The 15,817-nt window shown below is 36.9% G+C and overlaps 1 protein-coding gene across 14 annotated transcripts in view; it reads left to right on the top strand.

Annotated features, from left to right (window-relative positions):
• The window catches only part of RALGAPA1 (Ral GTPase activating protein catalytic subunit alpha 1), a 252,447-nt gene that overhangs the window by 69,872 nt on the left and 166,758 nt on the right, over positions 1–15,817 (top strand). For all 14 annotated transcript variants that reach the window (XR_006602909.1, XM_045067877.1, XM_045067876.1 and 11 more), the window contains one exon: positions 11,386–11,523. Coding sequence is in view for 13 of the 14 variants with exons in the window: in XM_045067877.1 (XP_044923812.1) it covers positions 11,386–11,523 (138 nt within the window). In the remaining variant the exon portion in view is untranslated. The remainder of the gene's footprint in view (positions 1–11,385; positions 11,524–15,817) is intronic.

Here is a 15,817-nt window from a genome sequence, read left to right as displayed (position 1 = left end):
CTTGGGGGGCAGCCCTGCCTATCAGAATACGAAGCAGTTAGAGCTCATTCAACAACTGAAGGGTGTTTACTGCACAGACACAGGACCTACCTGGAGCACCTAGTTTGGGTAACTGGGGGAGCAGGGGATTGTGCTTCTGGACCCTACAGGGCATCTTCCACATAAGGCTATTACCTTTGAGACCAGGAGATGTAGCTGACTACTATCTAATACATGGAAACAAATGCAGAAAGTCAGACAAAATGAGGAGACAGGAATATGTTCCAAATGAAAGAACAAGAAAAAAAAATTTCAGGAAAATAACTAAATGGAAAGGAATCTACCTGATAGAGTTAAAAGTGATAGTCATAAAGATGCTCACTGAACTTAGGAGTAGAGTGGATAAACTCAGAACTTCAACCAAAAAATAGAAAATAAAAAAAAAAAATCAGATCTGAAAAATACAATAACTCAAAAATGTACCAGAGGGAATCAACTACCAGGGGAGAGGGTGCAGAAGAATGGATCAGTGATCTGGAAGACAGAATACTGGAAATCATCCAAGCTGAGCAGCAAAAGGAAAAAGAATTTTATATAAGATAGGGTGAGAGACCTCTAGGGCAACATCAAAAGTATTAAATTTGCATTATAAGGGTCCCAGAAGAAGAGAGTTAGAAAGGGGCAGAGAACTTATTTGAAGGAATAACAGCTAAGAACTTTTCTAAACTGGAGAAAGAAACAGAATCATCCAGGTTTAGGAAGCAGAGATAAACTCAAATAAGATGAATCCAAAGATGTCCACATCAAGACACATAATAATTAAAATGTCAGGAGTTAGAATTTTAAAAGCAGCAAGAGAAAAGCAACTTACATGTGAGGGAACGCCTATAAGACTCTCAACTGAATTCTGGCAGAAACTTGCAGGCCAGAGGGAATGGCTTGGTGTATTTAATGTGCTCAAAGGAAAAAAATCCTACAATCAAGAATACCCAGCAAGGTTATAATTCAGAACTGGGGAAATAGAGTTGCTCAAACAAAAGTTAGAGGCTTCATCACCACTGCATCAGCCTTATAGGAAATGTTAAAGTGACTTTTTTATGCAGAAAAGAAAAAGCCATAACTGGAAGTAAAAAATTTATGAAATAAAACATTTCACTAGTGTTGGAAGATAGGGGAGGGACAGTAGAGTACTCCCCAAGCTGAGAAGACACTTTGAGACTGGAAATCAAAGAAGGCAACTCCTTATGGTTTACAGAGTTTTATTCAGGGTTGTTTACCGATGAGGTGATGAAAGACATGATGATCCAGATGCTGTACAGCTATCCTCCACAAAGTCTAGGCCTTAGTCCAGAGATTTTATAGAGCAAGAGATATGCAGAAGGGCATTATAATGTGATCAAAGAGTTTGCATGCACTTAATTGACAGCTAACCTTTTAATTAGATCTTGTGGTGCCATCTGTGCATCAGGAAAGATAAAGACTGCATCATCTCTAACAGATTTATGGGTGGTCAGAGCAAGCTTCCCCCACCCCAGACTTGGCAGACATTTCTAAAATAGCCCCAAGAGAGGTCATCAAGCAAATACGAACAAGGTGGAGAGCCATCAGTGGAGTCAGGATTGTCAGCACTCCTACAACTGGTAAAAGCAAACATACAAAAAAGGAAGTATGTCAATCACTTTAAAAGCTAACATGAAGGTTAAAAGAAAAAAGTGGTAAAATCAACTATATTTATAATAACTACGTAAGGGATACACAAAATAAAAACATGTAAAATATGTGTCAGATACATAATACGTGGTGAGGGGGAGGTAAAAATGTACAATCAACTATATTTACAATAACTAGGTAAGGGATACACAAAATAAAAACATGTAAAATATGTGTCAGATACATAATACGTGGTAAGGGGGAAGTAAAAATGTAGTACAATTAGAATGTATTTGAGCTTAAGTGACCTAACTTAAAATAGATGACTAACACATAGGGTGTTATACATGGACCTATAGTAGCCATAAACAAAAAAACTGCAATAGGTAAACAAAAAATAAAGGAATCCAAGTACAAAACTGAAGATTGTCATCAAATTACAAGAAAAGACAGCAAGAAAGAATAAAGGAACAGAGAAGAATTACAAAAACAGCAAGAAAACAATGAAATTGGCAGTAGTAATGCCTATCAATAATTAATGTACATGGACTAAATTTTCAATCAAAAGTCATCAAAATTGATTTTAAAAATTTCAAAAATAATTGAATAGATTAAAAAAAATAAACCAAGACCTATCTGTATGCTGCCTACAAGACACATACAGACAAAAAGTGATGGGATAGAAAAGATTATCTATGCAAATGGAATTGATCAATAAAGTTGTATCAGACGCAATAGATGTTGAAACAAAGACTGTAAAAAAGACAGAGAAGGGCATAACAATGATGGAGGGAGCAGTCTAGCAAAGGAATATAATATTTGTAAATATATATGCATCTAACATGGGAGTATCTAAATGTATAAAGCAGATATTAAAGGGAGAAATTGACAGTTATACAGTAATAGTAGGGAACTTTAACACCCCACTTACATCAATGGATAGATTGTCCAGATAGAAAATTAATAAAGAAATAGTGACTTTGAGGCATTAGATCAGATGGACTGAAGTAAATATGTACAGAACATTCCATCTAAAAACAGCAAAATAGGGGCGCCTGGGTGGCTCAGTGGGTTAAGCCGCTGCCTTTGGCTCAGGTCATGATCTCAGGGTCCTGGGATCGAATCCCGCATCGGGCTCTCTGCTCAGCAGGGAGCCTGCTTCCTCCTCTCTCTCTCTGCCTGCCTCTCTGCCTACTTGTGATCTCTCTCTGTCAAATAAATAAATAAAATCTTTTAAAAAAAAACAAAAACAAAAAAACAGCAAAATACACTTTTTTTTTTAATGTACATGGAACATTCTACAAGATAGGTCACATATTAGGCCACAAAACAAGTCTCAGTAAATTTAAGAAGATTGAAATCATATCAAGCATCTTTTCTACACAATATTAGAAAACTAGAAATAAATTAGAAGGAAAAAACAAAGAGAGAGTAGGCAACATGCTACCCAATAAGCAGTGGGTCAATGAAGGAAAAAAAAAATACCTTGAGGAAAAAAAGAAATACCTTGGGATAAGTAAAAAGACAATATTCCAAAATCTTTGGAACATAGCAAAAACAGTTCTAAGATAGAAGTTTATGTAAATATAGGCATACCCGAATAATCAAGGAAGATCTCAAATATACAATCTAACCTTATGCCTAAAAGAACTAGAAAAAGAATAACAAAGCCCAAAGTTAGTAGAAGAAAGTCATAAAGATCAGAGGAAAAATAAATGAAACAGACTAAAAGTACGCTAGAAAAGATAGATGAAACTAAGAGCTGGTTCTTTGAAAAGATGGACAAAATTGATAGAACGTTAGCCAGATGCATCGAGAAAAAGAGAGAGGACCCAAATAAATAAGAAATGAAGAATGAGAAGTAGCAGCTGGTTCAATAGGAATACAAAGGCTTATTTATAAGACACTATTACAAAAAATTACACACCAACAAATGGGACAGCCTAGAAAAAGTATAAATTCGTAGGAACACAGTGTTTCAAAACTGAATCAGGAAGACAGAGAAAATCTGAACATTGCTGGTAATGAAATTGATTTTGATAATCAAGAAACTCCTAACAAGCAAGAGTCCAGGACTAAATGGATTCACAGTCAAATTCTATCAGGCATTGATATCAGCCACAGCAGCTTCTTTCAAGATATGTCTCCAAAGGCAAAGGAAACAAAAGTGAAAATGAACTTTTGGTACTTCATCAAGATCAAAAGCTTCTGCACAGCAAAGGAAATAGTCAACAAAAAAAAAGAGGCAACCCACAGAATGGGAGAAGATATTTGCAAATGACAGTACAGACAAAAGGCTGATATCCAGGATCTAAAAAGAACTTCTCAAACTCAACACACACAAAACAGATAATTATGTCAAAAAATGGGCAGAAGACATGAACAGACACTTCTCCAATGAAGACATAAAAATGGCTATCAGACACATGAAAACATGCTCATCATCACTAGCCATCAGGGAGATTCAGATTAAAACCACATTGAGATACCACCTTACACCGGTTAGAATGGCAGAAATTAACAAGACAGGAAACAACGTGTATTGGAGAGGATGTGAGAAGGGGGAACCCTCTTACACTGTTGGTGGGAATACAAGTTGGCACAGCCACTTTGGAGAACAATGTGGCAATTCCTCAAGAAATTAAAAATAGAGCTTCCCTGTGACCCTGCAATAGCATTACTGGGTATTTACCCCAAAGATACAGATGTACTGAAAAGAAGGGACATCTGTACTCCAGTGTTCATAGCAGCAATGGCCACGGTCGTCAAACTGTGGAAAGAACCAAGATGCCCTTCAGCGGATGAATGGATAAGGAAGATTTGGTCCAAATACACTATGGAATATTATACCTCCATCAGGAAGGATGAATACCCAACTTTTGTATCAACATGGACAGGACTTGGGGAGATTATGCTGAGTGAAATAAGTCAAGCAGAGAGAGTCAGTAATCATATGGTTTCACTTATTTGTGGAGCGTAAGAAATAACACAGAGGACTTGGGGAGATGGAGAGGAGAAGGGAGTTGAGGGAAATTGGAGTGGGAGATGAACCATGAGAGATTGTGGACTCTGAAAAACAATCTGGGGGTTTTGAGGGGGCGGGGGATGGGGAGTTGGGCCAGCCTTATGGTGGCTATTGTGGAGGGCACGTATTGCATGGTGCACTGGGTGTGGTGCATAAACAATGAATTCTAATACACTGAAAGGTAATTAAAAAAATAAATTTTAAAATATTCCATCAGGCATTTAAGGAAGAGTTGATGCTTGTTTTTCTCAGACTATTCCAAAAGATCCAAGGGTAATGAAATCTTCCAAATATATTCTGTGAGGCTAACATTACCCTGATAGCAAAACCAGACACAAAGAAAACTATAGAAACTATAGACCAGTACCCTTGGTGAACGTAGATGCAAAAATCCTCAACAAAATAGCAGACTGCATTCAGAAATACATTAAAAGAATCATTCATTATGTTTAAGTGGGATTTATTCAAGGGATGCAAGGATGGTTCAGTATTTGCAAATCAATCAGTGATGCACCGTATTAACAAGGAAGGGTAAAACCCATATGATCATTTCAATAGATGCAGAAAAAGTACTTGACAAAATTCAGCATCCATTTATGATAAAAACTTAACAAAGTGGGTTTAGAGGGAATATACCTTAATAAAGACAATATATGAAAAACCCATGGCTGACATCATACTCAGTGGTGAAAAAATAGAGCAATTCCTCTAAGATCAGGAATAAGGCGAGGATGTTTACTCTTACCACTTTTGGAAGTTTTGGAAGTCCTAGCCACAGCAATCAGACAAGAAAAGAAATAAAAGGCATCCAAATTATTAAGAAGTGAGACTCTCACTGTTTACAAATAACATAGTACTATACATAGATAACATTAAAGATTCCATCAAAAAACTGTTCAAACTAATAAATTCAGTAAAATCATAGGATACAAACTTAATATACTGAAATCTGTTGCATTTCTATATTAATAACAAAATAACAGAAATAGCAGAAAGAGAAATTAAGAAAACAATTCCATTTACAGTTGCATCAAAAAGAATAAAATACCTAGCAGTAAATTTTACCAATAAAGTGAAAGACCTGTTCAATGAAAACGGTAAGACAATGATGAAAGAAATGGAAGAAGACACAATGGAAAGATATACCATGCTCATGGATTGGAAGAATTAACATTGTTAAAATGTTCATACTTTCCAAAGCAATCTACTGATTTCACTGCAATTTCTAGCAGAATACCAGTAGCAATTTTCACAGAGCCAATAACACTAAAATTTTTATGGAACTACAAAATACTCTGAATAGTCAAAGCAGTCTTGAGGAAAAAAAGAATAAAGCTAGAGGTATTTCAACCTATACTATACACTTCTGGATTTCAAACTATACTACAAAGTTGTAGTAATCAAAACAGTATGGTAATGGCACAAAAAGAGACACATAGATCAATGAAACAGGACAGAGAGCCCAGAAATAAACTCACACTTACTTGGTCAATTAATCTATGACACCGGTGGCAAAACATACAATGGAGTAAAGACTGTTTCATCTGGTGTGGGATTTCAGTGGTGTGGGAAAACTGTAAGCTACATGTAAAAGAATGAAACTGGACCACTTTCTTACACCATACACAAAAATAAACTCAAAATGGATTAAAGACCTAAGTGTAAGACCTGAAATCATAAAACTCCTGAAAGAAAACATAGATTTATGCTCTTTGACATGTGTCTTAATAATATTTTTTTGATCTGCCTCCTCACACAAGGGCAACAAAAACAAAAATAAGCAGTCGGGACTACATCAAACTGAAAAGCTTTTGCATAGCGAAGGAAATCATCAGCAAAATAAAAATGCAACCTACTGAATGGGGGGATGTATAAGGGCTTTATATCCAAAATACATAAAGAGCTCCTACAATTCTACACCAATAAAACAATCTGATTAAAAAATGAATGGAGAATCTGAATGGACATTTTTAAAAGAAGCATACAGGGCCAACAGACACATGAAAAGATGCTCAACATCACTAATCATCAGGGAAGTGCAAATCAAAACTACAGTGAGATACCATCTCACCCCCCCATCAGAATGGTAGTCAGAAAACAAAACAAAACAAAAAAATGAGTGTTTTTTAGGATGTGGAGAAACGAACTCTTGTTCCTGTTGGTGGGAATGGAAATTGGTACACTATGGAAAACAGTTGGAGATTACTCAAAAAATTACAAATGAAAATACTATATGATCAGCAATCCCACTTCTGAGTATTTAGTTGAATGAAAACACTAATTCGAAAAGATATCTGTACTCCTGTGTTCATTGCATCTTTATAGTAGCCAAGATACGGAAACAACTAAGTGTCCCATCAGTAGATGAAAGGATAAAGAAAATGTGCTCTCTCTCTCTCTCTCTCTACATACACACACAAACTTGAACAGTACTTAGCCCTAAGAAAGAATGAATCTTACCATTTGTGGCAACATGGGTGGACCTAGAGGGTATTACGCTGAGTGAAATAAGTCAGGGAAAGAGAAATACCATATGATTTCCCTTGTATGTAGTTTATAAAAAAATAAATGAAAAAAGAAAATGGGAACAGACTCATAAATACAGAGAACCTGCTGGTGGTTGCCGGTGGGGTGGGTGAGATAAGCACCTATTTAGGTGAAGGGGATTAAGAGATAGAAACTTCAAGTTATAAAGAAGTTACAGAGTTACAAAGAATAGCATAGAAAATATAGTTAATAGTATTTTAATAACTTTGTAAGGTAACAGATGGCAATTGCACTTAAATTGTGGTGATGAGTTTGAAATGTATATAAATGTTGAATCACTATGTTGTATACCTGAAACTTACATAAATATTGTATATCAATTATACTTCAATAAAAAGGTATAAAATATAAAATTATGGTACTAGGTAAAAATGAATGTTGTAGTACATATTTCTTAAGGATGATTACCGAACTACAATTTCCCCTTACCTGTCTTATTCTAGGAGTTGGGTAGTTAAACCAGAATATTCTGAATTCTTTCTTGTAAGGTTTTGTATTAGTGCTCATTACAACATAGAAAACATCCTTAACTGTAGAATAAACTGGTCTGTGATAAGAAAGGCTGGAGTTTACTCATAGAGGAGAAAAGATGAGGAAAGACAGAGTGGAAGTGAAATTTTAGTACCTGGTATCATTTATTCTTTAAGTGTAAATCAATTCTTTTTTTTTTTTTAAGATTTTATTTACTTAGTTGACAGATCACAAGTAGGCAGAGAGGCAGGCAGAGAAAGGAGGAAGCAGGCTACCTGCTGAGCAGAGAGCCCAATGTGGGGCTCGATCCCAATCATGACCTGAGCCGAAGGCAGAGGCTTTAACCCACTTAGCCACCCAGGCGCCCCAGTAAATCAATTCTTGTTCTTCAATTTTTTAATCCTCCTCATAGGCCAGATTCTAACCAAAAAGTTGGGGCATGTGACATGGACACAAACAAAAAGACTAAATCTGGATAGAAATGATTTGGTAACTTTTTTTTTTTAACTTTGGTGGTTAATTTAATCTCATCAGTTGATTAACAGGATATTAATATATGAATGAATAGGCCAAATTCTTCAGGGATTCAGTGAATCAATATATATGCATGTGTGTAATATATAGCTATAGATATGTATCTATATAGGTCTCTATATAGATATATATAGTTATATAGACTCCTTCCCTATTTCTAAAAAGAGAAAAAAGTAACTAAGAAATATAACTAAATGTAACTGAGAAATATAATTGAAGTAGTTTAAATTTAAAAATTTAAAACTTTAGATTTACCATGTAAATTAGGAAATAATTATAGTTCTATTTTTTTTTTTTTTTTTTTTTTTTTTTTATTTGACAGAGGAGAGAGATCACAGTAGGAGAGAGGAAGGGAAGAGATCACAGAGAGAGAGGAAGGGAAGCAGGCCCCCTGCCGAGCAGAGAGCCCGATGTGGGACTCGATCCCAGGACCCTGAGATCATGACCTGAGCTGAAGGCAGCGGCTTAACCCACTGAGCCACCCAGGCGCCCCTATAGTTCTATTTTTTATTCATCAATTAAAACATTCAATTTTTGCATCAATGTAGAAAATAAACCTATCAATTTAAATAATTTCTTTCCCCTCAGTTTTTGTCATAAATTTATAGCTTAATACTGAGCTTACCCTGTGTCATTTACTATTCTTAAATAAAAATGACACATACAAAAATAATACATTTACATACCTAATAAATAAATTCAACAAATAAACAAATAAACAGTGGAAAGAAGGGAAAAAGGAAAGAAGGAAGAAGCCTGGTGATGTAGGTGTGTTTTATAGGTAAAACATATTCATTACTCAAATACTGCAAGTAGTTTTATTATTAGAAATACGGGTTTTTCAGAATGCCAACAGCTCTTACTAATGGCATGAAAAACAAAAAAAGATATAATCATTCACTGATTTCTATTCTGATGAGTTTAAAATATAATGTCATCATTATAATCATTAAAATGTAAATGATTTAGAATTTGGTTTTAATAAAAATGAAATTAAGTTATAGATTCAGGTAGTGGCTTTTTATTCACTTAGTGTCTATGGGACATTTGAAAGACATGCAATACAAGACAGTTTGTGTGTGTGCAGACAGACTGTCATGCATCTTGCAGTATGTTTAGCATTCACTGGCTCATACCTTTAAATCTCTGTGGTATTCTCAATTTTTGTGACAACAGAACACTCAGTGTGCCCCGTAAAACATAGGTAATGTCCACATGGAGAACCAGTGTTGGAAATAGAAACATGAAAAGACATCTTTTTTACCTTCACACAACTTAAAATTTAGCAAGGAGACAAACAAGCAAAGTAAGTCTTAGAAAAGAATACTGCTATGCTCTTAGGTGAAAGATGGAATCCCTAACTCTGCTTAGGCTTAGGGAAGGCTTTATGGAGGAGGTAATATACCAGGACAGTGGAATTATAGTAGAAATACAAGGAAGAAGACAGAAAGAGCTTCTTTGGTGGTAAAATCAGTATGTCTTGATGATTAATTGGGTGAGAGAAATGAGGAATTGGAGGCATCTCAAGTTTGTTTCTCTTGCAATAAGGTGTAGTTGCCATTCACACATGAATAGAGTTTTTAAAAATGCAGGCTTGGTGGTGGTGACTGTGTGGCCAGAGGGGTTGGTAAGAATGGAGAGGACATGGTTAATAAACTTAACTTTTAAATATTTCGAGTTGGAGCTGTTTTTGGGTCATTCTGGAAGAAATGTTCAGAAGAAATCTGATCATAGGAGTATGAGGCTTAAGAGGAAAGTACAATATACTATGTCATGCTGTATTGGCTACAGAGATGGAGCTGATTTCAGTACTTTGGTAATAGCAGAGTAGTTCCTATTATACTAAACCTCCTGCATATTGCAGTTTTTTTTTTTTTAAAGATTTTATTTATTTATTTGACAGACAGTGATCAGAAGTAGGCAGAGAGGCAGGCAGAGAGAGAGGGAAGCAGGCTCCCTGCTGAGCAGAGAGCCCAATGCGGGGCTCGATCGCAGGACGCTGGGATCATGACCTGAGCTGAAGGCAGAGGCTTTAACCCACTGAGCCACCCAGGCATCCCTGCAGTTATTATTATTATTTTTTTAAAGCCTTTATTTATTTATTTGACAGAGAGTGAGAGAGCATAAGCAGGGGAAACAGTGGGGAGAAAGAGAGGTAGAAGCAGATTTCCTGCCGAGCAGAGAGCCTGATTTGGGGCTCAATCCCAGGATTCTGGGATCATGACCTGAGCCAAAGGCAGATGCCTAACCATCTGAGCCACTCAGGCATCCCTACATATTGCAGTTATAAGCTCTAGACAAAAGAAAAAAACCAATGAACTATTTGAAAATATTAGTGAGTGACCAAAACCGGGAAGAAACTAGAAGGAAACATAAAAAAAGGGAACAACTCTGAGTGAGATGTCTGTATTTCTGACTTTTCACCTGAGGGAACTCCTTAGTCTGCAAGACTTTTGACAGTTAAAATTCAAGCAATAAGATGCAATCTTGGTGGATTGAAGTACCTAATATTCTTATCTGAGTAATAAGAATTTTAATACTCTAAAGTAAAATAAATAGACACTATTTTCTATTGTTTTATTGAAGTTTTTTGGTTTCTGGCATTTACTTTAGAACAAAATTCATGTTTTACAGAATTTTAAGTAATGTAATCCCATTTTTAAGTGTGTAAGTTGCAGAAGGGAAGTTTATACATTAGCTACATAGAAAAATGGCTCTGTATCTAAAGTGATAAAATTTCAGTCTGACCCTTACAGATTTTTAAAATATTATTTATATTTTTGTTAATGAGAAGAACATTTTCTACAGTGAACATATGTTGCTTTTCTAACCAAATGAAACATCTTCTGAGAAGATGCTTATAATTTCCCAATAATTTCCAGTTTACTTCAGGTTACTGTTTTGTTGCAGCATCCTTTTTTTTTTTTTTTTAAGTTTTTTAAATTTATTTGACAGACAGAGATCACAAGTAGGCAGAGAGGCAGGCAGAGAGAGAGAGAGAGAGAGAGTGGAGGAAGCAGGCTCCCTACTGAGCAGAGAGTCCGATGCGGAGCTGGATCCCAGGACCGTGGGATCATGACTTGAGCTGAAGGCAGAGGCCTCAACCCACTGAGCCACCCAGGCACCCCTGTTGCAGCATTCTTAATGAAATATGAAAACTTGATTTTTTTTTTTTTTAGGAAAATGGGACCGATATTGCTGATCATGTTCGAAATTCCACTTGGGCAAAAAATGGCACCTACCAAGATGTTCTTCATAATGCTTCTGAAGAAGTCACGGAACAGAACATACGAGCTGGTACCCAGGCAGTTTTGCAGGTGATTCACTTTTGGTTACTAACAAAAAAATTCAAAAAAATACTTTTTTTTTTTTTTTTTTTTTTTTTTTTTTTTAAGATTTTTATTTATTTATTTGATAGACAGAGAGAGATCACAAGTAGGCAGAGAGGCAGGCAGAGAGAGAGGGGGAAGCAGGCTCCCCGCTGAGCAGAGAGCCCGATGTGGGGCTCGATCCCAGGACCCTGAGATCATGACCTGAGCTGAAGGCAGAGGCTTAAACCACTGAGCCACCCAGGCGCCCTCAAAAAAATACTTTTTAAAAAAGATTTTATTTACTTATTTGGCAGAGAATAGGACAGCGAGAGAGGGAACACAAGCAGGGGCAGTGGGAGAGGCAGGCTCCCCACTGAGTAGGGAGCCCCTGATGCATGGTTTAATCCCAGGACCCTGGGACCATGACCTGAGGTGAAGACAGATGCTTAATGACCGAGCCAATCAGGTGCCCCTACAATAAAATAATTATTTAATAGGGGGCATTTGGGTGGCTCAGTGGGTTAAGCCTCTCTGCCTTCAGCTCAGATTATGATCTCAGAGTCCTGGGATCGAGCCCCACATCAGGCTCTCTGCTCAGGGGGATGCCTGCTTCACTGTCTCTCTCTGCCTGCCTCTCTGCCTCCTTGCGATCTCTCTCTCTGTGTCAAATAAATAAATAAAATCTTTTAAAATAAAATAATTATTAAGTATTTCAAGTATATGGCTTGGTATTCCATTGTACAGTATAATTTTTTAATATACTCAATACCTACATTTGTCAATTTTCTTGATAAAACATTCATTTTGTTTTTTCCTTAACTTTCCCTCTCTATATATGTTAATAAAGATTGCATATTGTTTTTCTAGACAACTTTAAGATTTATATAATTTGTGTCATAGGGTACTGTCATCTGATACTTTCTTTTTGCATTAACCCTATGTATTTGAGTTGTGTTGTTGATTCATAGCTGTAGTTCATTCATTTTAGCTACTTTCTGGTATTGCAATTTATGATTATTTCACATTTTACTTACTCATTTTTCTGTCAGTGTTTTTTAAGTTGTTTCCAATTTCTCACCATTCCAAATAGTGCTACACTGAATATTCCTGTGTATGTATTTCTTTTGCACATGTGGGAGAATTTCCTTAGGATATATACTCAGAAGTGGAGTTACTGGGTTGGAGGAATTGTACATTATCATCCTTACTTTACTGTTAATGCCAAATTGTCTTCCAACATGGTTATAATAATTTACATTTTCTTTAGTAGTGTTTGTGAGTTCTTATTTCCTTATATCTTCCCCCTTTAGTTACAGAGTCACATTTTAATGTTTGCTGCCCCAAATGTGTGAAATGTTATTTCATTTTTTTTCCTTGTTTTAATTTGCTTTTTTCTTCATCAGTACTGAGATTGAGCATCTTTTTATGAAGGGCCTATTCATCTGCTTTTTCCCATATTCTGTTAGGTTGTCTTTTTTTTTGTTGTTGATTTGTAGGAGTTCATTATAGTCATTCATTCATTCATTATTTATTTATTTTAAGATTTTATTTATGTTTTTGACAGAGCTCACAAGTAGGCAGAGAGGCTTGCAGAGAGAGAGGAGGGAGCAGGCTCCATGCTGAGCAGAGAGCCCGATTTGGGGCTCTATCCGAGGACCCTGGGATCATGACCTGAGCTGAAGGCAGAGGCTTTAATCCACTGAGCCACCCAGGCGCCCTGTCATTCATTTTTTAAAGCAGACTATTCTTGTCAAGACCACATGTGACCTCCACTTTGTTAAATCAAATGTACTTTTTTCTTTTTTTTTTTTTTTTAAAGAGAGAGTGAGCACATGCACAAGTAGAGGGAGGAGTGCGAGAGGGGGAAGGAGAAAATCTTAAGCAGGCTCCATGTTCAGCATGGGGTGTGATGTGGGGCCTGATCTCATGACCCTGAGATCATGACCTAAGCCAAAATCAAGAGTCAGATGTTTAGCGGATGGAGCCACCCAGGTGTCCCAAATGTACATTTTCCAATCCTAATCTTACTGGACTTGTCAGGAACATTTTATAAGATAGACCATTCCTTCCCTATTCAAACACTTCTTCACTTGTTCTTCAGAATAGCATCCCTCTTGTTTTTCTTCTAACTCACTGGCCACTTCTCAGAATTTTTTACTGATTTTTTCATATGTCCCTGATCATTTCATTGTTGAAGGGCCCCTAATCAGTTCTTGGATCTTTCTACTTATTCTCTGGTTCATCTCATCCATTCCTCTGGCTTTAAATGTCATGTATTTACTCTATCATCTACAATTTTATTTCTAGTCTGAGACCTCTTGTTTGAACTCTGAGTCTTTTTTTTTTTTTTTTAAGATTTTATTTATTCATTTGAGAGACACAGGTCACAAGTAAGGGGGAGGGTCAGAGGATCAGAAGCAGACTTCCTGCTCAGTAGGGAGGGCCTGGAGATCATGACCTGAGCCGAAGTCAGACGCCTAACTGACTGAGCCACCCAGGCACCCCTGAATCTTAAACTCAAATATTCAAATGCCAAGTTAGCATCTTCACTTGGATATCTAATAGGCATCTCGAACTTGACGTGTCTAAGACTTCTGTTCTTGCTCAACAAATGTGCTCTTCCTGCAGTTTTTCTTGGTTCATTTATAGCTCCTGTTTTCCAGTTGTTCAAGCCATCTTGTTTCCTGACTTTCTTTTATTCTTAATTAAAGAGATCTGTTGGGGTGCCTGGGTGGCTCAGTGGGTTAAAGCCTCTGCCTTCAGCTCAGGTCATGATCCCAGGGTCCTGGGATCAAACCCCGCATCAGGTTCTCTGCTCAGCGGGGAGCCTGCTTCCTCCTCTCTCTCTCTGCCTACTTGTGATCTCTGTCTGTCAAATAAATAAATAAAATCTTAATAAAAAAAAAAGAGATCTGTTGACTTATTTTAGAGAGTGAGCAAACTGGAGGGAAGGGCAGAGAGAGAGAAGCAGAGAGAAACCCACGTAAACTCTTTGCTGAGTGCAGAGCCCAATGCAGGGCTCAATATCAGACCCTGAATCAGATGTGAGCCATAACCAAGAGTCAGACGCTCAACTGACTATGCCACCCAGGTGACACACACACACGCACCCCACCTTCTTTTATATCCTACATCTAATTTGATAACACATCCTGGCCATCTTCAGAATGTACGCCGAATCTAACTATTCAACATTTACATTACCTCTTGGGTCCAGGCCCCCATGATCTTTCATCTGGATTATTACAGTAATCCAAACTCCTAATTAGTATACTTGCTCTGCTCTTGACCACCCATCACTGGCATAGTCTCAACATAGTTGCCAGAGAGAGTCTGCAGAATGTGAGTTGGATCATATTTTTCTGCTCAAAACCTTCCATTGGCTTTGCATTATCACTAAGCATGAAAGCAGAAGTCTTTCTGATGGTCTACAATGCTTCACATGATTGCTCCTCAAGGTGTGGTCCATGAACTAGTGCCAGCCCACAAGATTAATTGCAAAATTGAGAGTAAGGGTTTAGAAACTAAGTAATCTAATATTTCTGATTTTGATGGTTTGTGTTTCTATTTTTGTACGTCTGTTTTCATTTCCTTTTTCTTATTAGTTAATTTTTATTGTATTTTATAATAGGATTGATCTGTGAAATTTGGGGTTGGGGGAACATGTTCTTTTACCACTGACAGTGTGTAAAGCTCTGCACCACATGCTCTGGTTCTGTTTCTCAACATCATTTCCCAACTGCTTCCCTACTTCTTCACTTCACTCTCTACTCCTTACTGTTCCTTAAACATTGTAGGGAGGTTTTCATCTCAGGTCCTTTAAACTTACTTTTTCTTTTGTCAGAATGCTTTTCTCCCAAATTGCTCTTAGTTATATCCTTATTTTTTTTCCCCTAACAATTTATTTATTTATTTATGCCTCTTGCTTTTCTTGGTCAGTGTTGCTAGACTTACAGAGTTCTCTCTTTTCACTATTCTCAAGTTAGCTTAATATTCTTTTTTCTCGGGTGCTTGGGTGGCTCAGTGGGTTAAGCCTCTGCTTTCGGCTCAACTCATGATCTCAGGGTCCTGGGATGGAGTCCTGCCTTGGGCTCTCTGTTCTCTCTCAGCAGAGAGCCTGCTTCTCCGCCCATCTCTCTCTGCCTGCCTCTCTGCCTACTTGTGATCTCTGTCAAATAAATAAAATCTTTAAAAAAAAAATATTCTTTTTTCTCATGATTTCACAGATATGTTTTATTATGTAGTTCATCGAGGGATTTAAATCAGAATTATGGGTATAGAAGATGTAAATGTCCTAGCT

This window comes from Mustela putorius, unplaced genomic scaffold, assembly GCF_011764305.1.
Source record: "Mustela putorius furo isolate JIRA1106 unplaced genomic scaffold, ASM1176430v1.1 tig00003898_pilon_pilon_pilon, whole genome shotgun sequence".
NCBI classification, from domain to species: Eukaryota; Metazoa; Chordata; class Mammalia; order Carnivora; family Mustelidae; genus Mustela; species Mustela putorius.
The sequence above is the reverse complement of the archived record's forward strand: the minus strand, read 5'-3'. Positions and strand labels throughout refer to the sequence as shown.